Below are 26821 nucleotides of genomic sequence, written 5' to 3'. Positions count from 1 at the left end.
CTCCCAGCCCCCACTACAGTCAATTAACCTCCCAGCCCCCACTACAGTCAATGAACCTCCCCGCCCCCACTACAGTCAATTAATCTCCCCGCCCCCACTGCAGTCAATGAACCTCCCCGCCCCCACTACAGTCAATGAACCTCCCAGCCCCCACTACAGTCAATGAACATCCCACCCCCACTACAGTCAATGAACCTCCCAGCCCCCACTACAGTCAATGAACCTCCCAGCCCCCACTACAGTCAATGAACCTCCCAGCCCCCACTACAGTCAATGAACCTCTCAGCCCCCACTGCAGTCAATGAACCTCCCAGCCCCCACTAGTCAATGAACCTCCCAGCCCCCACTACAGTCAATGAACCTCCCAGCCCCCACTACAGTCAATGAACCTCCCAGCCCCCACTACAGTCAATGAACCTCCCAGCCCCCACTACAGTCAATGAACCTCTCAGCCCCCACTACAGTCAATGAACCTCCCAGCCCCCACTACAGTCAATGAACCTCCCAGCCCCCACTACAGTCAATGAACCTCCCAGCCCCCACTACAGTCAATGAACCTCCCAGCCCCCACTACAGTCAATGAACCTCCCAGCCCCCACTACAGTCAATGAACCTCCCAGCCCCCACTACAGTCAATGAACCTCCCAGCCCCCACTACAGTCAATGAACCTCCCAGCCCCCACTACAGTCAATGAACCTCCCGGCCCCCACTACAGTCAATGACCCTCCCGGCCCCCACTACAGTCAATGTACCTCCCGGCCCCACTACAGTCAATGAACCTCCTGCCCCCACTACAGTCAATGAACCTCCCAGCCCCCACTACAGTCAATGAACCTCCCGGCCCCCACTACAGTCAATGAACCTCCCGGCCCCCACTACAGTCAATGAACCTCACGGCCCCCACTACAGTCAATGAACCTCCCGGCCCCCACTACAGTCAATGACCCTCCCGGACCCCACTACAGTCAATGAACCTCCCCGCCCCCACTACAGTCAATGAACCTCCCAGCCCCCACTACAGTCAATGAACCTCCCAGCCCCCACGACAGTCAATGAACCTCCCAGCCCCCACTACAGTCACTGAACCTCCCCGCCCCCACTACAGTCAATGAACCTCCCAGCCCCCACTACAGTCAATTGAACTCCCCGCCCCTCACTACAGTCAATGAACCTCCCCGCCCCCACTGCAGTCAATGAACCTCCCAGCCCCCACTACAGTCAATGAACCTCCCAGCCCCCACTGCAGTCAATGAACCTCCCAGCCCCCACTACAGTCAATGAACCTCCCCGCCCCCACTACAGTCAATGAACCTCCCAGCCCCCACTACAGTCAATGAACCTCCCAGCCCCCACTACAGTCAATGAACCTCCCAGCCCCCACTACAGTCAATGAACCTCCCAGCCCCCACTACAGTCAATTAAACTCCCCGCCCCCACTACAGTCAATGAACCTCCCCGCCCCCACTACAGTCAATGAACCTCCCCGCCCCCACTACAGTCAATTAACCTCCCAGCCCCCACTAGTCAATTAATCTCCCCGCCCCCACTACAGTCAATGAACCACCCAGCCCCCACTGCAGTCAATGAACCTCCCAGCCCCCACTACAGTCAATGAACCTCCCAGCCCCCACTACAGTCAATGAACCTCCCAGCCCCCACTACAGTCAATGAACCTCCCAGCCCCCACTACAGTCAATGACCCTCCCAGCCCCCACTACAGTCAATTAATCTCCCCGCCCCCACTACAGTCAATTAATCTCCCCGCCCCCACTACAGTCAATGAACCTCCCAGCCCCCACTACAGTCAATGAACCTCCCCGCCCCCGCTACAGTCAGTTAATCTCCCCGCCCCCACTACAGTCAATTAATCTCCCCGCCCCCGCTACAGTCAATGAACCTCCCAGCCCCCACTAGTCAATGACCCTCCCAGCCCCCACTACAGTCAATGACCCTCCCAGCCCCCACTACAGTCAATTAACCTCCCCGCCCCCACTACAGTCAATGACCCTCCCGGCCCCCACTACAGTCAATGACCCTCCCGGCCCCCACTACAGTCAATGTACCTCCCGGCCCCACTACAGTCAATTAAACTCCCCGCCCCCACTACAGTCAATGAACCTCCCAGCCCCCACTACAGTCAATTGAACTCCCCGCCCCTCACTACAGTCAATGAACCTCCCCGCCCCCACTGCAGTCAATGAACCTCCCAGCCCCCACTACAGTCAATGAACCTCCCAGCCCCCACTGCAGTCAATGAACCTCCCAGCCCCCACTACAGTCAATGAACCTCCCCGCCCCCACTACAGTCAATGAACCTCCCAGCCCCCACTACAGTCAATGAACCTCCCAGCCCCCACTACAGTCAATGAACCTCCCAGCCCCCACTACAGTCAATGAACCTCCCAGCCCCCACTACAGTCAATTAAACTCCCCGCCCCCACTACAGTCAATGAACCTCCCCGCCCCCACTACAGTCAATGAACCTCCCCGCCCCCACTACAGTCAATTAACCTCCCAGCCCCCACTAGTCAATTAATCTCCCCGCCCCCACTACAGTCAATGAACCACCCAGCCCCCACTACAGTCAATGAACCTCCCAGCCCCCACTACAGTCAATGAACCTCCCAGCCCCCACTACAGTCAATGAACCTCCCAGCCCCCACTACAGTCAATGAACCTCCCAGCCCCCACTACAGTCAATGACCCTCCCAGCCCCCACTACAGTCAATTAATCTCCCCGCCCCCACTACAGTCAATTAATCTCCCCGCCCCCACTACAGTCAATGAACCTCCCAGCCCCCACTACAGTCAATGAACCTCCCCGCCCCCGCTACAGTCAGTTAATCTCCCCGCCCCCACTACAGTCAATTAATCTCCCCGCCCCCGCTACAGTCAATGAACCTCCCAGCCCCCACTAGTCAATGACCCTCCCAGCCCCCACTACAGTCAATGACCCTCCCAGCCCCCACTACAGTCAATTAACCTCCCCGCCCCCACTACAGTCAATGACCCTCCCGGCCCCCACTACAGTCAATGACCCTCCCGGCCCCCACTACAGTCAATGTACCTCCCGGCCCCACTACAGTCAATTAAACTCCCCGCCCCCACTACAGTCAATGAACCTCCCGGCCCCCACTACAGTCAATGACCCTCCCGGCCCCCACTCCAGTCAATAAACCTCCCAGCCCCCACTACAGTCAATGAACCTCCCCGCCCCCACTACAGTCAATGAACCTCCCCGCCCCCACTACAGTCAATGAACCTCCCAGCCCCCACTAGTCAATTAATCGCCCCGCCCCCTCTACAGTTCAAATTTAAAATAGTTATTCCTGCCTGTAATTCTTATTTTGTTTTTTATTCTTTATCTAGCCTGCCGCTGAAACCCTCATCCCTGCCTTTGTTACCTCGAGACTCGACTATTCCAAGCACTCCAGGGCGGCCTCCCACATTCCACCCTCTGTAAAATTGAGCTCATCCGCAACTCGACTGCCCTTGTCCTAACTCGCACCAGGTCCCGTTCACCCATCACCCCTGTGCTCACTGCCCCGTGTCCTAACTCGCACCAGGTCCCGTTCACCCATCACCCCTGTGCTCACTGCCCCGTGTCCTAACTCGCACCAGGTCCCGTTCACCCATCACCCCTGTGCTTGCTGACCTACATTGGCTCCCAGCCCGGCAACACCTCGATTTAAAATTCTCATCCTTGTTTTTAAATCCCTCCATGACCTCGCCCCTCCCTATCTCTGTAACCTCCTCCAGCCCCACAACCCTTGAGATTTCTGCGCTCCTTCAATTCTTGCGCATCCCCCGATTTTCACTGCTCCACCATTGGTGGCCGTGCCTTCTGTTGCCTAGGCCCTAAGCTCTGGAATTCCCTCCCTAAACCTCTCCGCGTCTCTATCTCTATTTCCTCCTTTAGGACACTTCTTAAAACCTACCTCTTTGACCAAGCTTTTGGTCACCTGTCCTAATATCTCATGAGGTTTGGTGTCGAATGTTGTTGATAACGCTCCCGTGAAGCGCCTTGGGATGGTTTACTACGTTAAAGGCGCGGAATAAATACAAGTTGTTGTTGCTCTTGAATTATCAGGTCAGACCCATCATGGGAAGTGAATCATGTCCCAGACATTTCTGTCAGCTGCTGGCTATTTATTTGTATTCTGCCCTTTTATCTTTTAGAGTTGCCTTGTGCCACTCACCTTCACCAACTGGGCACTTATTTACAGGCCTCTGTCAGTGGCCAATTCATTAAATATATTCAAGAAGGAGTTAGATATATTTCTTAAGGCTAAAGGGATCAAGGGATATGGGGAGAAGGCAGGGACAGGGTACTGAATTTGGATGATCAGCCATGGTCTCATTGAATGGCGGAGCAGGCTCGAGGGGCCGAATGGCCTACTCCTGCTCCTATCTTCTATGTTTCTATGTAAGTCTACAGTCAGCCACTAATGTGCCCAGGAATGGCTTGAGTTGCATGACCCTCCTCCCTCTATAGGAAATGTCTGGGCTCCACACCGCTGAAATGAGAGAGCTCAAAATGCAGAGAATCATTGGGATGGCTCCTAGTGTATTGGGCCTCTTGCTATTGTATATTGGGCTGCCTAGCTGTGGTGTACTGGGCCTCCTCTGTGGTGTACTGGGCCTCCTCTGTGGTGTACTGGGCCTCCTCTGTGGTTTATTGGCCCTCCTCTGGTTTATTGGCCCTCCTCTGTGGTTTATTGGTCCTCCTCTGGTTTATTGGCCCTCCTCTGGTTTATTGGCCCTCCTCTGGTTTATTGGCCCTCCTCTGTGGTTTATTGGCCCTCCTCTGGTTTATTGGCCCTCCTCTGTGGTTTATTGGTCCTCCTCTGGTTTATTGGCCCTCCTCTGTGGCTTATTGGTCCTCCTCTGGTTTATTGGCCCTCCTCTGTGGCTTATTGGTCCTCCTCTGGTTTATTGGCCCTCCTCTGTGGCTTATTGGTCCTCCTCTGGTTTATTGACCCTCCTCTGGTTTATTGGCCCTCCTCTGTGGTTTATTGGTCCTCCTCTGGTTTATTGGCCCTCCTCTGTGGCTTATTGGTCCTCCTCTGGTTTATTGGCCCTCCTCTGTGGCTTATTGGTCCTCCTCTGGTTTATTGGCCCTCCTCTGTGGCTTATTGGTCCTCCTCTGGTTTATTGGCCCTCCTCTGGTTTATTGGCCCTCCTCTGTGGTTTATTGGCCCTCCTCTGGTTTATTGGCCCTCCTCTGGTTTATTGGCCCTCCTCTGTGGTTTATTGGCCCTCCTCTGGTTTATTGGCCCTCCTCTGGTTTATTGGCCCTCCTCTGTGGTTTATTGGCCCTCCTCTGTGGTTTATTGGCCCTCCTCTGTGGTTTATTGGCCCTCCTCTGTGGTTTATTGGCCCTCCTCTGTGGTTTATTGGCCCTCCTCTGTGGTTTATTGGGCCTCCTCTGTGGTTTATTGGCCCTCCTCTGTGGTTTATTGGCCCTCCTCTGGTTTATTGGCCCTCCTCTGTGGTTTATTGGTCCTCCTCTGGTTTATTGGCCCTCCTCTGGTTTATTGGCCCTCCTCTGGTTTATTGGCCCTCCTCTGGTTTATTGGGCCTCCTCTGTAGTTTATTGGGCCTCCTCTGTGGTGTACTGGGCTGGGTTGGTCGTTGGCTTGCCTTTTTTTTTTAAGCAGGTCCTCAAATAGCGCAATAAAGGTATGTGTTGTGCTTGGTTTAACCGTAACCCTGTGTCTTTCTCCTAGGTATATGATAATGAGAGAATGTTGGCACGCAATCCCATCACAGAGGCCGACGTTCAAACAGCTGGTCGAGGATCTTGACAGGGTCCTGACAGTGACGTCAACTGAGGTCAGTCTCTTAATTTAAAAAAAACTGAGAGAAAATATTAAGAGGTTAATTAAAGTGAATTTAAAGGAGACTAAATAATTAATAACACTTAAAATTACTCAAGAACATTACTATTTCCTCATTTTATAGATTTATTAGTTATTCCCTTAAAAGGTATCAGCCAGAAGATGCTCAACTTTTAAGGTGTTCTGTGCTGTTTAGTTTTTATTTGCTGCAAACTAAATGATGTTGAAACAGCAAAGAAATCTTTGCCCAGCTGGTAAATTGATCACAAAATCTGGTATTGAGCCGTTCACACCAGCAAGACCCCGGTTCTCTTCACTTATCAAGGGATATGGAGTTAAGGCAGATAAATGGATTTGAGGTACAGATCAGCCACGATCTCGTTGAATGGTGGAGCAGACTCGAGGGGCCGAACAGCCTACTGCTCTTAATTCTTATGTTCTTATGTAGCCCAAGACAGTGAGAGCCTCACAGCTGAGGCCCATCATAGAAGAAACATAGAAACATAGAAGATAGGAGCAGGAGTAGGCCATTCGGCCCCTCGAGCCTGCTCCGCCATTCAATGCGATCATGGCTGATCATCCAAATTCAGTACCCTGTCCCTGCTTTCTCACCATATCCCTTGATCCCTTTAGCCTTATGAAATATATCTAACTCCTTCTTGAATATATTTAATGAATTGGCCTCTACCGCCTTCTGTGGTAGAGAATTCCACAGGTTCACCACTCTCTGGGTGAAGAAATTCCTCCTCATCTCAGTCCTAAATGGCTTACCCCTTATCCTTAGACTGTGCCCCTGGTTCTAGACTCCCCGGCCATCGGGAACATCCTTCCTGCATCTAGTCTATCTAGTCGTGTTAGAATTGTATAAGTTTCAATGAGATCCCCTCTCATCCTTCTAAACTCTAGCCCTCGCCCATTGTCCACCGGCGCGCTTCCAGTCAAGGATGTTGGTATAGAAGCAGGCGCGCTCGGCGACTTTTAACTCGGGCGCCCTTTGCCGCTGCTTCAGCTGAGCCCAGCGAACTCAACAGAGACTGGGGATCGAATCCAAGACCGTCCTGGTCTGCACAGCTCAGCTGCATACCAGATGAACTCATTGAAACATCAGGGGAATGACCAAGGTCAACCTTTGATGCTGTTTTCAGTATAAACACAGCAGCTGCCCCCCCTAGAGTCCAATAGCACCCAGACCAGTAAATATCAAGTGCAAGAAACAGGGTATAACCAGTCCACAAACCAGTATTCCTCAAGATTTCATCGCAGTTCAGAAGGCTGATGCGCACTGCTTATTTTGGAAACTTTTATGTATAATAACATCTAATATTTAACAGTATTAATCAAAAATTGCTATGGATTATATTTTTTGACTCTGAAAACAGAAAATGCTGGAAATACACGGCAGGTACCTCAGCCTCTAAAACGGGAAAAGATAGGTTGACGTCTGATGGTGAATGTTGATTGGCCACGCTGGTAATCACAGTGACATTCAATTATGTCCCCACTTAATTCGGCTCCAGTGAAGGATCTGTACCCGAAACGTTAATCTTTCTTTCCTCTATTAAGCTGCTGTCGGACTTGCTGCAGAGATCCAGCATTTTCTATTACTGATTTCCAGCATTTGCAGTTTTTTAAATCTGTGTGCAGACTTTCCCCTTCAATACACTAAGCGCATTGTTTAATGTAAATCGCAATAAAAAAAAATGTTTTAAACGCACACAGGGGGCATTCAACCGGGCTAACTGATTTAGTATGCAGTTTAAACTCTTGACAGATAATAATTGAAAATGATCGACAGTGCCAAATCTCCAGCGGGCGATCGTAAAACATTATCGCCGGGATTTATGTAGCATCCCTCCTGCCCAATAACCTGCCCCAACCGGACAGTTAACCTATGACCTTAGAAACTGAGATGGAATTTTGCCAGGAGTGTAGCTTAAAGTCGGTCAGGTTTTCACTCTGATCCTGCTGCCTGGGAAGAAAAGGAACCGTGATCACGTCAGCTGTAATCAGCACCGCTGTCTTTTTATGATGGTGCTGCTCAGCAGCCCCTATCATGTGACCCGGGGGGGGGGGCGGGGGTGCTGGGGAAGAGACATACACTTGGCAATAAAATGCGAGGACTATAGTCAGCACACTTAACTCTTTAACATTATGGTTCTCATAAGGAATCCATTAATTGCTATAATTTGGAAAGTAAGTAAATACCTTGGGGGATTTGCTTTAAGTTTTTTTTTAAAAAAGAACAGTTTCCAGATTTCGTACAGTGCAAAACATTGTCATTGTTCAAACAGCGGTAAGTGGAAAATATATTACTTCATCCCACTGAATGGTCTTTATACAGTGTATCGTCACAAGAAGAGCTCCACACACTCTTCAGTGGGGCAAGGCTGTTCTCTGATAATTATTATCATTAATCAAAAATTGGTACGGGTTATGTCACTGCATCTGAAATCAAAACAGAAAATGCTGGAAATTCACTGCAGGTTTGTCACCCTCTGAAAAGAGAAAGGACAGGGGTCTAGAAATTCGGACGCACAGCACCCGTTTTTCAGGCACTGAATAGCTTCCTAAGCCCCCAATATGGCGGGCAGGAAGTGCACGCTCATTGCAAGCTGAAAGTGCGCAGCCCGCCATATCGGTAAAGGCCAAAAAATAAGCACGCATTGCCCACAGCTAAAACAGACGTTCGGCAAATAAGGGGCCTGATGCCTGTTTGGTTTGCACTGAGGCAGCCGGCACCAGCTGCACTCAGGAAAACCAGGCCTACATGTGGCCTAAAGGGACCGCATGTTAGGCCACAGCCAACAAGGCAAGTTTTAAAATATACTTACCTGAATGTGAAACCAAGAGGAGCAGGGAATCCGTCCAGACATGACCCCAACCAGCTGCTGAGGCACAGGGCAGAAGAAGCGCCTCTTCCACATCTCCTCTCCCCACCCCCCACCCCCATTTGGGATTTCTTGGGTATTTGAAATGGGGCAGAAACACAGCAGATCCAGGCTCTGCTCCAGATTACGACCTCCCTCACTGTAATAATGATGGAATTACGGCTGCGGTTTCGCCAACCGTGGCGATTCCGGTGTGGCTGGAGTAGGTGGCGGCTTCAAACCCCGCTCCCGTCTTCACCCCGCCTCCTCCAAGTGATCTTGCCCTGATTGGGCTTGTTAAGCCCGCCCTGCGAGGTTCCCGGCCAATTGAAGGAAGCGGGTCTGATGACGCGTCATCAGACGATTTTCTTAAAGTGGCCATGGCCCAATTGAATTTGACAGTTGTGCTGTCGGTGTTCTGCAGCATTGAGGTGCTGCAAACACTGACAAGCACTGCACAGAGGTGCAGGGCTGCACCCAGGCTCCCCCATGATTCCCTCCGAGGGAGTCACAGCACGCAAGGTGGTTCTCTTCCCTTCCAATGGGTGGAAGAGACCTCCCCAGGAGAGCAATGCAGCCTGGTTGCACATTGCACAGGAGGGCACAAGCAGGGATGTCGTCAGGAGGACCAGGCTGCAGTGGTGCAAACCTTTCAATGATCTCAGTAGATCACAAAACATTACTGCAAAGTCACACTCAACCTCATCCTGCTGTGTGCCTCTCATCATATCCCCATCACTCTGCTTTCCCTACCCTACTCCTGCACATCCTTACTCACACCAACCTACCTTGCACCTCCACCCATCCCTCTCCATCTACATTAGCACTTCCCCATCTCACTAGCCACCCCTCACATTCACCTTCATCCTAGTGCAATCATACCAACTAACAACACACAAGGGTAGGCAGTTGTGTGCTTTAGTGTAAAGTGTCTTTTAATGTGTTGTCAAGCATTGAAATCTTTATTTTCAACACTTTGCGTTCTTGGACAGATTTGTGTGCACTTTTGGAAGTGTCTTAGTGAAACATAACTTGCCCCCCCCCCCCTTCAATGGCGATGAGTGTGAAAGGAATGGCTTGGGCATTGTAGGGATGCTTTATGGTGCTGGTGTGGGGTGGTGCCAACCTGGTGCATCATGTGGCAGCCAGGGTGTACAGCGTCAAGTGAAGTAAATCTGACCATGGTGAGGCCATCACTGGTGTCCCGGGCAGCAATGTGCATGGGTGATGATGCCCTGTGAAGCATCAGGTGATTGCGGAGAAGGTTGGCATTGTTATTGGTGCTGCTGGTGTGTCTGGTGATGTTGGTGTGCCTGGTGATGTTGGTGTTGGGGCTGATCGTGGTGGGATTCTGAGGACCACGGTGAGATTTTTTCAAGTGCACCGATGTTGCTGGAATAGATGGCAGCTGAAGTTGAGATGACCGAAGCGATCCGTCAATGGTGAGAGAGCTTGCTCCAAGGAGGTGACACTGGATAGAGAGTTCACTCCAAACACTTCCAAAGTGCATACAGCTCAAAAGTATCTTCCAAATCCTGAAGGCTCAAGCTTCTGACATTGGAAATTGAACAGTTGTGCAATGGTAGCTTTTATACCACTTTTGCAGCTGTCACCTATTCACAGCAATGCAGAGTCATTGAGAACCCGACACACTTACCTGACATGATCCCCGAGCGACGCGAACCTCATGGAAAAGTTGGAAAAATGGCTAGAAGGTGGTAAAATGCTGTTTAACTACCTTTAAAGACCCTCTTAACTATATGAATTGCCTGACCCGCCGCTTAGTGCCGGGTCTGCAAAGCGCAGGCAGAGCCCGCACTTGGGAAGCTGACACGGAGGCGGGTTCAGGGCGGGATCCCAACCCGCTGTCAATCTTTTAGATTTTGACAGTGGACCCACCTCCGAACCCGCCCTCTGAGCGCCAGCAAAATTCCAACCTATGTGTGTGTGTACCCCACCGCCCCACCCCCCGGGGTGAAATTTCTACTTTTATTATTAGATGGCACCTCCATGAGTGACGGATGTGCCACGTTGAACAGGAGCAGATTTTAACACCAGAATTGTTGCAAAGAGTCTGGTTGCTCTGGCTATTTAAGGGACTGTGTAAGTGTGGTGTACCATGGGCCATCAGTTTGTACCCCACCCACTGGTACAGGCTAGCTAGCTGAAATGTCTCCTGCTATAAACAGTTCGAGTTTATAGTGTGAGATTTCACCCATTATGAAATCTCCAAGAACAACCCAGATTTTATCACCTATGTTTTCTGCCTGCTCCCAGTCCGATCTCACGTTGCTGTGTAAACACGGGCTGGATTTTCGGGGAGCCGTCAGGCGGGGTTTCAGGCGTGTGGGGGGGGGGGGAATCCCGAATTTGGGTGTCCCGCCCAAAACCCCGCCCCACGTAAGCTTCAGGGGCGGCGGGTACCCGCCCCGCACTGGGACCCGTCGAAACCAGGCGGGAAGGGATTAGTGCCAATTAACTGCCTGTTAACAGGTAGTTAACAGGCAGTTTTTAGCCCAATCCCTATTTTGAGGGGTTTCGTGTGGGTTTCCCGACGGCTCCAAACCACGCCAGGTTGGCGCGGCGGGCTGTCGGGTTGAAGGAGTTGGAGGGGTCGCGATGTCGGCGCTCAGGTGAGTGATGGGTGCATGAGTGTAAAGGTAAGTGTGTTTGGTGTGTCTAAAGTGTGTAAAGAACTTTTACTTACCTGTACTTACCTTAACAGCCTTTCTTCCTGTAGCCGTCGGGAGCGCATCACTCAGCTGGCACTTAAAGCTGAACGGCTGCGACCTGTGAAAAGTGACAGCCTTCAGCTTTGAGTGCCGGTAAGAGTTCTAACTGAGTCTGTGCAGAAAGACTCATGTCAAAACTCAGAGTGTCAGTGTTTCACAGCTTAAAACAGCTGTGAAACGCTGATATTTCATCTGTCAAGACCTCTTGACAGATGAAATCGCAGTCTGTGACATCACCCGTTGCCGGGTGGCCCTTAATTGGCCTGCTGAGCCCGCTGGGGGGGCTCAACAAGGTCAATCAAGGGAAAATCACGCGGATCGGCCGGACGTCGAAGTAGGCGGGTCAAAAACCCGAAAGGGGAAGTCCCGCCTTCTTCCCGACAGGTTCGGCAAAATCTACCCAGGTTCCAGATTTTCTGTACACTTGGACTGCCAGTAAGGTTTCTGGATTGCTGACACCAGAAAAGGGCCAATCTACTTAAAGTGTGGATGTCAGGTGAGGATACAACTGGGGGCTTAACTTTATGCCCCATGTGATTGAATATCCTGCTATTGCTCATCATCTAAGCTGTGAGTCCAGACTCTCACAGGAAGAAAGTCCCCTTGGGGTGGTCAAAGTCCATCGAACTGTATCCCAATACCTTCAGGAGGGGAAAACATTGGAGGATTTTCCAAAGGTAAAATAAAATCTTTCCGTCTTGTGTGGTAAAGTACATCGTACAATATAAAGTACTATCATAATAACACAACCCCAGCCAGGAATCTAACGAATGCTGAATAGACAGCCTATTGGGAGAGAAAGAAAGAAAGGCTTGCATTTATATAGCTTCTTTTATGATCACGGGACATCCCAAAGCACTTTGCAGCCAATTAAGTACTTTTGAAGTGGAGTCACTGTTGTAATGTAGGAAAGGCAGCAAGATCCCACAAACAGCACTGTGATAAATGACCAGATAATCTGTTTCAGTGATGTTGTTTGAGGGATAAATATTGGCCAGGACACTGGAGAACTCCCTTACACTTCTTTGGAATAGTGCCATGGGATACTTAGGCCCCGATTTTCCCCGAGCCGTTGGGCGGGTTTCAGGCATGTGGCGGGGGGGGGGGGAATTCTGAATTTGGGGGTCCCGACACCATCCCGCCCAAAACCCCGCCCCACGCAACTTTCAGGGGCGGCGGGTACCTGCCCCGCACTGGGACCCGCCGAAACCAGGCGGGAAGGGATTAGTGCCAATTAACTGCCTGTTAACAGGTAGTTAACAGGCAGTTTTTAGCCCAATCCCTATTTTGAGGGGTTTCGTGTGGGATTCCCGACGGCTCCAAACCACGCCAGGTTGAGCAGGCGGGCCGTCGGGTTGAAGGAGTTGGAAGGGTCGCGATGTCGGTGCTCAGGTGAGTGATGGGTGCATGAGTGTATAGGTAAGTGTGTTTGGTGTGTCTAAAGTGTGTAAAGAACTTTTACTTACCTGTACTTACCTTAACAGCCTTTCTTCCTGTAGCCGTCAGGAGCCCATCACTCAGCCGGCACTTAAAGCTGAACGGCTGCGATCTGTGAAAAGTGACAGCCTTCAGCTTTGAGTGCCGGTGAGAGTTCTAACTGAGTCTGTGCAGAATGACTCAGCTTAGAACTCAGACTGTCAGTGTTTCACAGCTTCAAACAGCTGTGAGACATTGATATTTCATCTGTCAAGAACTCTTGACAGATGAAATTGCAGTCTGTGATGTCACCTGTTGCCGGGTGGCCCTTAATTGGCCTGCTGAGCCCGCTGGGCGGGCTTAACAAGGTCAATCAAAGGAAAGTCGCGCGGATTGGCCGGACGTCGATGTAGGCGGGTCAAAAACCCGAAAGTTGAAGTCCCGCCTTCTTCCCGACAGATTTGGCAAAATCTACCCCTTAATGTCCACCTGAGAGGGCAGATGGGGCCTCAGTTTAACATCTCATCTGAAAGACAGCACCTCCGACTGTGCAGCACTCCCTCAGCACTGCACTAGAGTATTAACCTAGATTTTGCGCTCAAATCTCTGGAGTGGGACTTGAACCCACAACCTTCTGACGCGGGAGGTGAGAGTGCTACCAACTGAGCCACAGCTGGCAACCGTATCTATAGAGGCCTATGATACATGTAATTGCAGTTCATGTCACAGAAGGGTTATAATTTTTTTTTCTTTTCCTTTGTATTTCAGGAGTACCTTGACCTGTCGGCACCTTTTGAGCAGTATTCCCCAGCATGCCAAGACACGCACAGTACGTGCTCTTCCGGAGACGACTCTGTCTTTGCCCATGATGCTTTGCCTGACGAGCCTTGTCTCCCCAAGCACCAGCAGTGCAATGGTGTCATCAGGACATGAGACTGTTTGGGACAAAAAAGAAACAGGATTATAGAACGCTGAACCATGGACAACCCACACTGAAGGAAATACACTGAACCGACTGGGACTCTTGTCCCCATTTTACTTCCCACCATTTTTGAGCCTTACATCTTCAAGTGCTGTGCCCATCGAAAATAAAAAAATACTGCTTGGCATGAAGAAACTTTTTTTTTGGAAACAAAACTTAGGAACTGAGACGGAACATTTTGCAAAAAAAAAACCTAGAGATGATAACCTTTGACCTCTGGCATTGTGACTGCTAAAGGAGCCATTCTGTGCCTAAGTCGACAAGTGCGTGCTAAGAAAGGAAAGTGAAACAAAAGACAATTATTTTTCTTTACAAAAGAGCATTTAAATACTTTTTATTTGTGTGAAGCTGCAGATTCCAGAAGAGTTGTACATATATAAATATGAATATTGTATGATAATGTTTTAAAAAAAAAACACAGTTGTATACTTATGATTTGCTTGTTTAGGAAAAACACAAAAAAATATAAACATAACTACAAGTATGAGGAAGCAAATCCTAAAATCATTGCAGTCTAGGATATTCAGTATTAATCTGGAAATTATTAAAGAAACTCATTGTGTAGTGAGCGAGGGGTAAAATAGTTCAAAAAAACCATTAATTATTTGCAATCTGATTAGCACATTGTATATTTGTAAAGTTGTTCATAGACTTTAACATATCATTTTGGTTAAGAGATTTATAAGTATATAGCTTATTTACTAATTACTGTACACATCTTTAGTTACCCAGGTTCTTCATTTTTGTTTTTACATGTTTATAATTTTTAATTTATTACCCGTTTAAAATTGATTAGACACAAAAGTAGATTATGGTTAACGAGGAAAAAATATTAGAATCGAGTTTTCAAACGTCGTGTAAAATGAGCATTATCAATTTTTATTTTAGATTGCAATGATTTTTTTTTTCTGTTAGTTAGAAATCTGATCCTAGAAATGTATTGACTTTTCAAAACATATGAAGGTTTGTGCTTTGTGGCTGACTTTTGATCAAGACCCAACAGAGCTGGAGTGCTGACTGTGAATGATAAACCATGTGCCTGTTGTGTGGATGTACTGCCTCCCTGGCAGCTGCCCCGACACTATTGGCCCTGCGAAAGAATGCTGGCATTGTCGCTAGGACAACGGTGGACGTGTCACATCGAGTGCCCATTTGAACCCGGAGCACAATGATAGATTTTGGGCCTACCAGAGCTGGGTTGCATCTTCAAGCTTTTGATCACAAGCAGGGTCAGAGTCTGGTGCTGGTGGTGGCCGGGGCAATTCGCGATCACGAATCGAGCGTGTCGCACGCGAGGAGCACATCGCGCACAACATTAAAGCATATTGGCTTAGGTGTGATTTTCTTTTCTTTTCTTTTCCCCTCCCCCGCCCCCCCCCCCCCCCCCCCGCATAGCGTATTGGTACCAAAAACACTAAATACGCCCCGGTGACAGCACTGAATGTGCAAGTGAGGAGAGGCGCTGTGCTGGCACTTTGCATTGTTGTAATGAGAGGGTGCAATGATAGTGAATGTTCGTAGCAGACAACTTGTGAGAAAAAGAATTGCCAATCAATCAATCAATCACTGACATCGGTCATGTTTCAGTGACTTGTAAGTCACTCCCTTCTCTTTATGCAGACAGTGCCACAAGCACGACTTACGTGGTGCAATTTTAATGTTAAGTGCAATTTTTGCAGAGAACTCATTTGAGGTAAACCCCTTTTTAAAAAAAAAATGACTAGAACAGATGGCCAAATGGGTAAACTGGCAGTCACCTGTATAGTAGACTGAGCAACCGGGTAACCCAGAATAAAAAACAAAGTTCTCTTTGATTTTAAATAGGATTCCTCAGGTAAAATACAAATAAGAATTTAGGCAGGAATCCTATTAAAAAATCAATTACAAAATTAATTCAGTTTGTCTCCTTTAACTTTTTATTAGGACCATGAAGCTCTTACCCTGTAGAAAGGTTAATTTAATAGATGAAAGTTATCTGTTAACTCTTTAATACAAACGTAGGAGTTCTATAGCTGTGTAATTTTTGTAAAATGAAAAGACACTTCATTATTTTCTTACCGATCGATCGCTGGTGACGTGTACATTCCAGGTACCTAATGGATAAAAAAAAAAGAAACTTTTCCAATATTTGAAATTTGTGCATGATTTACAAGAAAAGAACTTAGATATATATCTAATTTATTGAGTTTTTTACAAAATATATGTATTGTAGCTTCGACCGAACTTAACATTTGATATCCCGTTCCCTTTATGTAGATTTAATAGTGTCAAGCATTACTGGCAATAGCTGAGGTTCCCGATGTATGTTGCGTGGTTAAATTGGACCACTGCCTGTCACATTCCACACTCATAGTAGCCAGAGGTAAGCTCCGAATAAAAAAAAAAGGAAAAATCTCCGTTCAAACCTATTTGCCCGCCTGAAGCCTGTAAAAGGTCACATATGGTCTTGTTGGAGTTTTAAAAAAAAACTAGCACTGAACAATATCTTGTCTGCCTTTCTGAAACTTTGTTATTAACATGGAACTGTTCCATTCCACAAAAATAAAAAGATATTGTTTTAAAAATGCAAGAGTTTCTATTGCTCATTCTTCATTGCCTTATAATTGATGTGATTTAATGGGCTGGAGTTTCCTTCGATGGCGACATTGGTGACGAGCGCTATAAGATAGACCGCTGTGAGCCCCAATCCCCCAGTGGCAACTCTACCACATTGTTTATGTCTCTATTTATTCCAGTTTTCCCTTCTCCCCCTCCTGATTTATCCTGTGTAAAGTTCTACAGATGCCAGGAGCCCCCTGATAGCTCCCTCAAGTGGCCACTCTTCATACGTGAGCCTCGACAGTGAGAAATGACAGGCTATTCAACTATAGGAGCATCATAGCTGAGCCCAACCCGTTCCTTGATTTGTGTCTACAACAATCACACTTTACAACAGGATTCCACAGTGATCTAGGGCAGAAACCCTGCCCAACGTTCTCTTTTCCAACCGAGAGATGCTAAGGCCAATTATAGCCTCTACTGGCTTTCTGCCTGAGCGCAGCTAATTCAGTACAGATGAAGGATATATCCTGGCTCTTTCCAGGTCAGTATGGCTCAGCTAACATATTCAGTTTAAAATTCTCACTTTCATTTACAAATTCCTCCACAACCCCTCCCCAGCCTACCTCTTCAACCTCCCCCAGCCCTATGTCCAATTGTGGCCTCCTTTGCAAACCGCTCCCCTCCATTCAGATACCAAGGAGGGCTTTTGGTAGATACAAAAGGCTAAAGACGGAGGAAGCCCTAGAGGAGTACAAAAAGTGCAGGGGGATACTTAAAAAAGAAATTAGGAGATCAAGGAGGGGCCATGAAATAACACTGGCAAGCAAAATAAAGGAAAATCCGAAGATGTTTTATAAGTATATTAAGGGTAAGAGGATAACTAGGGAAAAAATAGGGCCCATTAGGGACAAAAGTGGCAATCTGTGTGTGGAGCCGGAAGATGTAGGAGGGGTTCTGAATGAATTTTTTGCGTCTGTTTTCACTATGGAGAAGGACGATGTAGACATAGAAATAGGGCGGGGGGACTGTGATATGCTCGAACATATTAACATCGAGCGGGGGGAAGTATTGGCGGTTTTAGCTGGCCTAAAAATGGATAAATCCCCAGGCCCGGATGAAATGTATCCCAGGCTGCTGTGTGAGGCAAAGGAGGAGATTGCGGGGGCTCTAACACATATATTCAGGACCTCTCTGGCCACAGGGGATGTGCCAGAGGACTGGAGAACCGCTAATGTAGTACCATTATTCAAGAAGGGTAGTAGGGAAAAACCGGGGAACTACAGGCCAGTGAGCCTAACATCAGTGGTAGGAAAATTATTGGAAAAAATCCTGAGGGACAAAATGTGTCTCCACTTGGAGAGGCAAGGATTAATCAGGGATAGTCAACATGGCTTTGTCAAGGGAAGATCATGTCTGACTAATTTGATTGAATTTTTTGAGGGGGTGACTAGGTGTGTGGATGAGGGTAACGCAGTGGATGTGGTATACATGGATTTCAGTAAGGCCTTCGATAAAGTCCCGCACAGGAGACTGGTCAAGAAGGTAAGAGCCCATGGAATCCAGGGTGCCTTGGCACATTGGATACAAAACTGGCTTAGTGGCAGAAGGCAGAGGGTGATGGTCGAAGGTTGTTTTTGTGACTGGAAGCCTGTGGCCAGTGGGGTACCACAGGGATCGGTGCTGGGTCCCTTGCTGTTTGTGGTCTACATTAATGACTTGGATATGAATGTAAAGGGTATGATCAGTAAGTTCGCGGATGATACAAAAATTGGTAGGGTGGTAAATAGCGAGGAGGGTAGCCTCAGTCTGCAGGACGATATAGATGGGTTGGTCAGATGGGCGGAACAGTGGCAAATGGAATTTAAACCGGAAAAGTGCGAGGTGATGCACTTTGGGGGGACTAACAAGGCAAAGGAATACACAATGAATGGAAAGACCCTAGGCAAGACGGGGGGTCAGAGGGATCTGGGTGTGCAAGTACACAGATCCCTGAAGGCGGCGGAACAGGTGGATAAGGTGGTAAAAAAGGCATATGGGATACTTGCCTTCATTAGCCGAGGCATTGAATATAAGAGCAAGGAGGTTATGATGGAGCTGTATAAAACACTGGTTAGGCCACAGCTGGAATATTGTGTGCAGTTCTGGTCGCCACACTACAGGAAGGATGTGATCGCGTTAGAGAGGGTGCAGAGGAGGTTCACCAGGATGTTACCAGGGCTGGAGCGCTTCAGCTATGAAGAGAGACTGGGCAGGTTGGGTTTGTTTTCCTTGGAGCTGAGGAGGCTGAGGGGGGACATGATTGAGGTGTACAAAATTATGAGGGGCATAGATAGGATGGATGCTGAGGAGCTTTTTCCCTTAGTAGAGGGGTCGATAACTAGGGGGCATAGATTCAAGGTAAAGGGCGGGAGGTTTAGAGGGGATTTGAGAAAGAACTTTTTCACCCAGAGGGTGGTTGGAGTCTGGAACTCACTGCCTGAAAGGGTTGTGGAGGCAGAAACCCTCACAACATTTAAGAAGCATTTGGATGTGCACTTGAAATGCCATAGCATACAAGGCTACGGGCCAAATGCTGGAATATGGGATTAGATTAGACAGGGCTTGATGGCCGGCGCGGACACGATGGGCCGAAGGGCCTCTATCCGTGCTGTATTACTCTATGACTCTATGACTTAAGTCACTTTGGTCCTACACTCTGAAACTCTCTCCCTAAATCCTTCCTGTTGTGTCCGTGTGTTAATAGAGACACTGAAGACAGGAGTTGGTTTCACAGGTGTTTTCTGAACAAAGTCTGGAGGGGAACTAACTGATACAACACAATATACAGGCTTATATAGCCCGAGTGGCCATTACCGGCATTACAGTACACAGGGGGCTCTTAAAGGCACATACGCTACAATTCCTCCCCTTTTAGCCAACCAGTACATAATATTTTAAGTAATCATTAATTACATGTTACAAGAAAAATAATCTACACATTGCTGCAGTTAATCAATTATAAGTCAGTCTCTCTGGAGGCTTCCTGACTCGGTCCGGATAACACCTCGGTGGTATAGTAGTTTCTGGTGGTGTAGTAGGTTCTTTTGGCAAGGCTGATTCGGCTTGAATGCCAGTGTCGGGTTCATCGGGTTCCAGTATCACCGGATCAGAGGTAGATACTATGGGTATCTCTACTTCATCATTAGGAATATAGAGTTGTGGTGTAGGTTGTCCCTTTTCGGATGACTCTATGATTTGGTCAGCATGGCGCCTTATTATGCTTCCTGCGATGTCCACGGTATACATCAGCGGTCCTCGTTGTGTGCAGATAGTTCCAGGCTGCCATTTCTCGGTACGGTAGTCCCGGGCCAAAACTTGTTGACCTATCTGGAAGGTTCTAGTTGGCCTTTCATTCATGCCTTGAAATTGCCAGTTCTCCATGTCCCTTCTGATGTTTGGCTTGATCAAATCCAGCCGGCATCTTAGGCTTCTATTGAAGAACATCATGGCGGGAGTTTGGTTTGTAACCATATGTGTTGCATTCCTGTATGCAAACAAGAAGTTATCCACCTTATGCTGAAGTTTTATGTCTTCATTACCCATGGCCTTTATGGCCTTCTTGAAGGTCTGGACAAACCTTTCAGCCAATCCATTGGTGGCGGGATGGTATGGGGCGGACGTGTAGTGCTTAACCCCATTGTTTTTTAAGAACTTCCTGAATTCTTCGGACACAAATTGCGGTCCATTATCAGAACAGATCTGTTCAGGCAGCCCATTCCTGGCAAATATGGTCCTTAATACTGTGATGGTTTTTTCCGTGGTGGTGGAGGACATCTTTATTACCTCTGGCCACTTGGAGTGTGCATCAACCGCGATTAAGAACATTGAGTCCATAAATAGACCAGCAAAGTCGATGTGTACCCTTTGCCAGGGAGATGAGGGCCACTCCCATGGATGTAGAGGGGCTTGTGGTGGAGCGTTTTGGACCTTCTGGCATCCTAGGCAGCTCTTGGTCATTTCTTCGATGTCTCCATCGATACCTGGCCACCATACAAACGCCCTGGCTAGGTTCTTCATTTTCACTCCACCCAGATGCCCTTCGTGAAGCTCGTTTAGAACTTTATCCTGGAGTTTGGGTGGAATCACCACTCTGGATCCACACATCAAGGTTCCTCGGCACACTGACAGCTGTTCTCTTCTTTGCGAGAATGCTGGCAACAGTGGTTCGCCATGTGCTGGCCATCCCTTCACTGTTAAATCGTAGACTCGTGAGAGAGTCGGGTCATTTCTAGTTTCCTTTTCAATGGCAGAATTTGTTACTGGTAGACATTCGACTATGGTAGAGTGGAAAATCTCCACTGGGTCTACGGTAGGTGCTTCTTCTACCGTTGGCAACGGTAGGTGTGATAAACCGTCAGCATTCCCATGCTGTTTTGATCCTTTGTATTCTATGTTATATTGGTGTGCCCCTAGAAAAAGGGACCACCTCTGTAGTCTTTGCGCTGTCATAATGGGAACACCCTTTTTAGGGTTGAATATGGAGATGAGGGGTTGATGGTCAGTCAACAAGGTAAATTTTTGTCCGTGTAGGTAATGGTTGAATTTCTTCACTCCCCATACCAGGCTGAGTGCTTCCCTGTCGATTTGGGCATAGTTACGCTCAGCTGAGTTCAATGAGCGTGACGCAAAAGCTATCGGCCGTTCCGAGCCATCTGGGAATTTATGCGATAATACTGCTCCTACGCCATAAGGGGATGCATCGCACGCCAGTCTGATTGGCAGTGATGGGTTGTAATGAGCCAAAACTTCTTTGGACGTGATTAAGTCTTTGCATTTATGGAAGGCACGTTTACAGTCTTCGCTCCATTTCCAAATTACTCCTGTTTGTAGCAGTTCATTAAGAGGGTGTAGAAGAGTTGATAAGTTCGGTAAAAATTTATGATAGTAATTTATTAATCCCAGGAACGACCTTAATTGTGAAACATTTTCAGGTGCTGGGGCTTTTATGACCGCTTCAATTTTTTCAGGTGACTTATGCAACCCTTCCTTATTAATTATGTGGCCACAATATGATATTTGATTCTGGAAATATTCGCACTTGGGGCGATTTGCTCGTAGGCCCCGTTCTCTCAGCCTAGTGAGCACCTGCTCCAAATTGGCAAGGTGCTCGTTGTCGTTTTCTCCTGTTACAAGGATGTCGTCTAGGTAGCATTGAGTCCCCGGAATCCCTTGGAGGACTTGCTCCATAGCTCTTTGCCAGATAGCTGGAGTGGATGCTACTCCGAAAACCAGTCGATTCTACTGGTACAGGCCTTTGTGTGTATTTATCGTGAAATACTTTTTAGAGGCCTCTTCAACCTCCATCTGTAGATATGCCTGTGCCAAGTCAATTTTGGTGAAACGTTTCCCTCCGGATAGTGAGGCGAAAATATCTTCTATCCTTGGAAGAGGATACTGTACCGTATGAAGGACTGGGTTTACAGTCACCTTGAAGTCTCCACAGATGCGAATTTTTCTCTGTTCTTCAGATTTATCATTATTCAACATTTTCTTCATGACTGGGACGATGGGTGTTGCCCACTCACTCCAATCTATTTTGGATAATATGCCTGCCTTTTCCAAATTCTCCAGCTCTGTCTCGACTGCTGGACGAATTGTGTATGGCACCGGTCTTGCCTTAAAAAACTTGGGAATTGCCGCATCTTCCACTTTTATTGAGGCGGTGATGCCTTTCAAGGTTCCTAGTTTCTCTTGAAACACTTCTTTGGCGTTGGCCAAGATGTCTTTTAATCGTTCAGGTATGACGTCATCATCGGTTTTTTTCTTACTGGTCACCGTCAGTGCCTGAATGGAGTGCCAGTCTAAACGTATTTTCCTGATCCATTCACATCCCAACAACGGTGGACCACCATCTTGTAGAACGTATAAATACAACTTTTGTATTTCCTTGCCGTTGTATACAACAGGCACCCTTATTTTTCCTTTGGGGTATACTTTCTGCCCCGTATATGTTTTCAAGATAATGGATGTGTCTTTTAAAGATATATGCGGAAATAGCCGCTCGTAATCCCGTCGATTTATGACGGTCAGAGCTGATCCTGTATCTCGCTCCATTTTGACTGGGGACCCTGCTATCATGAGGGTAACCCAAATGGTCTGGTAATCTTCTTTGGCAATTACATTATGTAATTTGAGACAGCTTAGTCTCTTGTTTTCAGAGTCGCTATCGCTCTTCTAGTCTTCGGAGCTACTGTCCGTCATCATTTGTACCTTTCTGTACTTTTCTTTATTGATTTTTTTTTTCCTGTCCGTGGATTTTTTTTGCCCAGATCGGCATACCCGTGCAATGTGTCCAATCTTTCCGCATTGCCTGCATGCTTTGTCCTTGAACCAGCAGTCCCTCTGGTCATGGGTGGACCTGCCGCAGCGATAACACCTCTCGAAACCCTGTGTCATTTCATGGGTGCCGAAGTCCTGTGTCTTTTGTTGTATCTCTGCAGCTCCTCTTGCGGCTGCTTCGTATGATACAGCCATACTGAAAGCCTTGTCCAGTGTTAAATCTTTCTCAGAAAGCAGCCTTTTCTGTGTTCCTTCACTTAGGAGACCGCAGACCAATTTTTCTCGAAGATAATCTGCTAGTCCTGCCCCAAATTGGCAGTGCTTTGATAGCTTTCTTAATTCGGTGAGGTAATCAGTGTTACTTTCATTCTCGTGTTGATTCCTCTTGAAGAATTTGAATCGTTCCACTATCAACAGCGGTGTTGGGTTTAAGTGCTCCTGTAGGGTATCAACAATTTCTTTAAAATTCTTGTCCTTTGGTTTGGCTGGAGTGATTAAGCTTCATAACAGCCCGTATGTCTTTGCGCCCATTAGATTTAGAAGTACTGACGCTTTTTTTTCATTTTCTATTCCATTTGCGGTGCAATATACCTCCACTCTTTCCACATATGTGGTCCAATCCTCTATATCGTTATCAAAAGCATCAATATTGCCAGACTTAGGCATCCTGGAAAAAAAAAATTAGGCGTTTCCCGCGCTTCCCCGCCGCTGCTGCCAATGACAACGCTGTTTTCCGCGGGTTTCCCTTTTTATTTATTTATTTACAGGTGGAGACTCGTTCCCACCGGACTCTCTCTGCTAGGTCTGAACGCCGACCTGCTTGCAGTGCCGGCCATCTCCCGAGTGCTCCCTCCCCATCTGTTACTGCTTGCCTCCTTGGCCTAGCTGCAGAGCAAGCCGCTGGAGCCCCAGCTCAACGCCCAGGAAGGTTTATTGCAGTACCTGCCACCAGCTCGGCTAGCTGGTGAAACCACAGCTTTTTCTTTTTCTTGCATTTCTTCGACTTTGGACGCCAGAGGAATCGATGTCCTTGAGGTGCTGCCGAATTGCAGGTCAGTCCGTTTCCAATTCGTCGCCACTGTTGTGTCCGTGTGTTAATAGAGACACTGAAGACAGGAGTTGGTTTCACAGGTGTTTACTGAACAAAGTCTGGAGGGGAACTAACTGATACAACACAATATACAGGCTTATATAACCCGAGTGGCCATTACCGGCATTACAGTACACAGGGGGCTCTTAAAGGCACATACACTACACTTCCACCGTGCCACCTCTTCTCACCTTCAAAAGTCTGCTTGAAATTCAAAATCATTGGAAAAAAGATCTAGAGGGGAGATGAGGAGAAATGTTTTCACTGAGTTGTCGGGATGTTTAACGCTCTCCCTGAAAAGGTGGCGGAAGCTGATTCCATCAATAATTTTAAAAGGGAGTTGGATAGGTTCTTGAGGATGAGCAACTTACAGGGTGACGGACAAAAAGCGGGGGTGTGGGACTAAGCACGACTGCTCTTTCAAAGAGCCAGCACAGGCATGACGGGCCGAATGGCCTCCTTCTGTGCTGTACGTTTCTATGATTCTATAAATTTGTTCTTTGATCATGTTGTTGGCTACTTTCCTTAATCCTTCACCTTCTCCGGCTCAGCATTTGGTTGTCCTCTGTGAAGTTTCTTGGGATGTGTGCCGTGATAAAGGCGCTATACCAATACAGGTTGTAGCTGTTATTACGAGTATTGCACCATGTGGTGCACTTACCCACCACCGGGGTCATGTTCCTTTCTCAAATGCAAAAACATCCTGACCGCCTCACAAATTCTTGCAGTTTCCAAAGACAGGCTTACAGAGAGGGTCCAGAGTAATTATAAATAAGTATTCACCTCGGGTTGATCCCTGTTTTAGTAATTATCACTTGGTAATAAATCTTGGCCAAAACAACTATAGTGGGTAGTTAGCTCACAGGCAGTAAAAAGAAAAATGTTGTTCAGGAATCATTTAAAGAGCTGCTCAAAATTCCCTCTGGCTGCATTGTCATAGTTCATAAATAATTGAATTCGATGCCATAAGCAATGGAATGCTTCATTTTATCCTCAATCAATCTGTCTAGCTCCCCTGACACTCTGTGGGTTTATTCTGTGACTAGCTGAGCCTTTCAGAATAAGTAGGTCCCAGATTTGATCCCGGGTCTGTATTGAGTTAGCTGAACTTAGTTGAGCAATTAGCAAGGCTGCTACAATTGTCCCCTCCCCTCCCCCTGGGAATTGGGAGGGGAAAATCAGCCAAGGTATCTCTTCCGGATCCAGTGACTCTTGTTGGAAATTAAGTGTATGTGCACATGCGTGTAAGTTGAGTGAGGATAAGGTTGAGGTCAGCTGTGACGCAACCCCCCCCCCCCCCCCAGTACCCTAGTCAAACAGCCTACCGGGTCCTCCACTGTCGAAGCTCACACGTCACTTGGCCGAGATACTGAAGCACACCTGTGGGCCTGTATACCCCAGCAAAGAATCAGGAACCTCAGGAGAGGAGGCAAGAAAATAGGTGAGAAATAGATTTTATTTCAAAACAAATGTATCGACTCCCTGCGGGATTTAGTAGATGTGGACAGGGCAGGCTGGTGTCCCTACGACTGTCCCAGATCCTGTCTGAGAAATGCTCTGACCTCCACTTCCTAATTCCAAATGTGAATTCCTTACCGCGCTCCCATTAGGGTTTAAAGGAGGTCAAGAATAGAAAACGTGCAAGAATTTATTCTTGGTGGTAATAGGTTCCCTTTTCAAATGTGTTTGCTGAAAAATGAGCTGACAAGTGCTCAGAAATGCACTTGGGTGACAGCACTGGTAAATAATGTTGGTGATTAGGCTGCAGAAATGTAGTTTGAGGGTCAAGGAGAAGGTGTCAAATTCTTTTCTTTTGTGATATATGTAAATGTGTAACTTTAGTTCTGTATGGAGCAGACACACACCTTTTTTTAAAACATGACATGTTTCACCTTGGGGTGATTATTGCTGTGTCGGTTTTAGAAATACATGCAGGTACCGCAGGTGACAATGTTTATTGGAAGAACAAAATAAGTTGCTCTGGGAACCAGATTGACCTCGCTCTTTAGTTCACCCACTGGATGGAATTTAAACAGAACAAGCATTTGAAATAGGTCACAACTTGGACTCTCAAAGTCTATTTGGTGTTCTTGAAAGTTCTTGAATATTGTAAAGCATTTGTGTTTCTGTTCGCTGCTTTATTTTACAGATGGGCCATTCTTCACTAATGAGCCACCAGTTTGTCTCTCTGTTATCTGTAATATTGTGAAACGATTTGCATTCCTCAGTTCTTCAAGTCACCTTAGTAGGTTGTCATTTCCTTGTTGTTCACAATTGGCTTTTAACGATTTGGACTCGGGAATCGGAAGTGCAACTACTAAATTTGCAGACGACACCAAATTGGGGAGTGTAGTTAATACAAAGGAAGAATGCGACAAAATTCAAGAAGACATTAATAAACTTGCAGAATGAGCATTTATGAATTTCAATATATATAAGTGTGAGGTGGTGCATTTTGGTAGGAAGAATAAGGAGGCCACATACTGCTTGGATAATAAGAGTAAATGGGGTAGAGGAGCAAAGGGATCGAGGGGTACAGATACACAAATCACTAAATGTAGCAGCACAGGTTAATAAGACCGTTTTAAAAATAAACCAAGGTTCATTTTGTAGAGGGATAGAATTGAAAAGCAGGGAAGTCATGTTAAACTTGTAAAGAACCTTGGTTAAACCACATTCAGAGTACTGTGCACAGTTCTGGTCTCCATATTATAAAAAAGGATAGAGAGGCACTGGAGAAGGTGCAAAATTCACAAGGATGATACCAAAACTGGGAGGTTATAAGTATCAGGAAAGATTGAACAGGCTGGGGCTCTTTTCTCCAGAAAAGAGAAGACTGAGGGGTGACCTGATAGAGGTCTGCAAGATAATGAAAGGGTTTGAAGGGTAGATGTAGAGAAGATGTTTCCACTTGCCGGGGAGCCCAAAACTAGAGGCCATAAATATAAGATAGTCACTAATAAATCCAGTAGGGAATTCAGGAGAAACCTCTTTACCTGGAGAGCGGTTAGAGTGTGGAACTTGCTACCACAGG

At 47.3% G+C, this 26821-nt stretch overlaps 1 protein-coding gene across 9 annotated transcripts in view; it reads left to right on the top strand.

Moving 5' to 3' along the window:
• The window catches only part of fgfr3 (fibroblast growth factor receptor 3), a 346406-nt gene extending 330004 nt beyond the window's left edge, over positions 1-16402 (top strand). For all 9 annotated transcript variants that reach the window (XM_085975421.1, XM_085975422.1, XM_085975423.1 and 6 more), the window contains 2 exons: positions 5731-5836; positions 13625-16402. In XM_085975421.1, coding sequence (XP_085831547.1) covers positions 5731-5836; positions 13625-13789 — 271 coding nt within the window. In that variant the 3' untranslated portion in view covers positions 13790-16402. The remainder of the gene's footprint in view (positions 1-5730; positions 5837-13624) is intronic.
• Positions 16403-26821: the final 10419 nt, after the last annotated feature.

The sequence above is a fragment of the Somniosus microcephalus genome, chromosome 2, assembly GCF_052327205.1.
Source record: "Somniosus microcephalus isolate GS21.2 chromosome 2, FLI_Smic_1.0, whole genome shotgun sequence".
Classification (NCBI taxonomy): Eukaryota; Metazoa; Chordata; class Chondrichthyes; order Squaliformes; family Somniosidae; genus Somniosus; species Somniosus microcephalus.
Note: the sequence above shows the minus strand (reverse complement) of the source record. Positions and strands in the feature narration are given on the sequence as shown.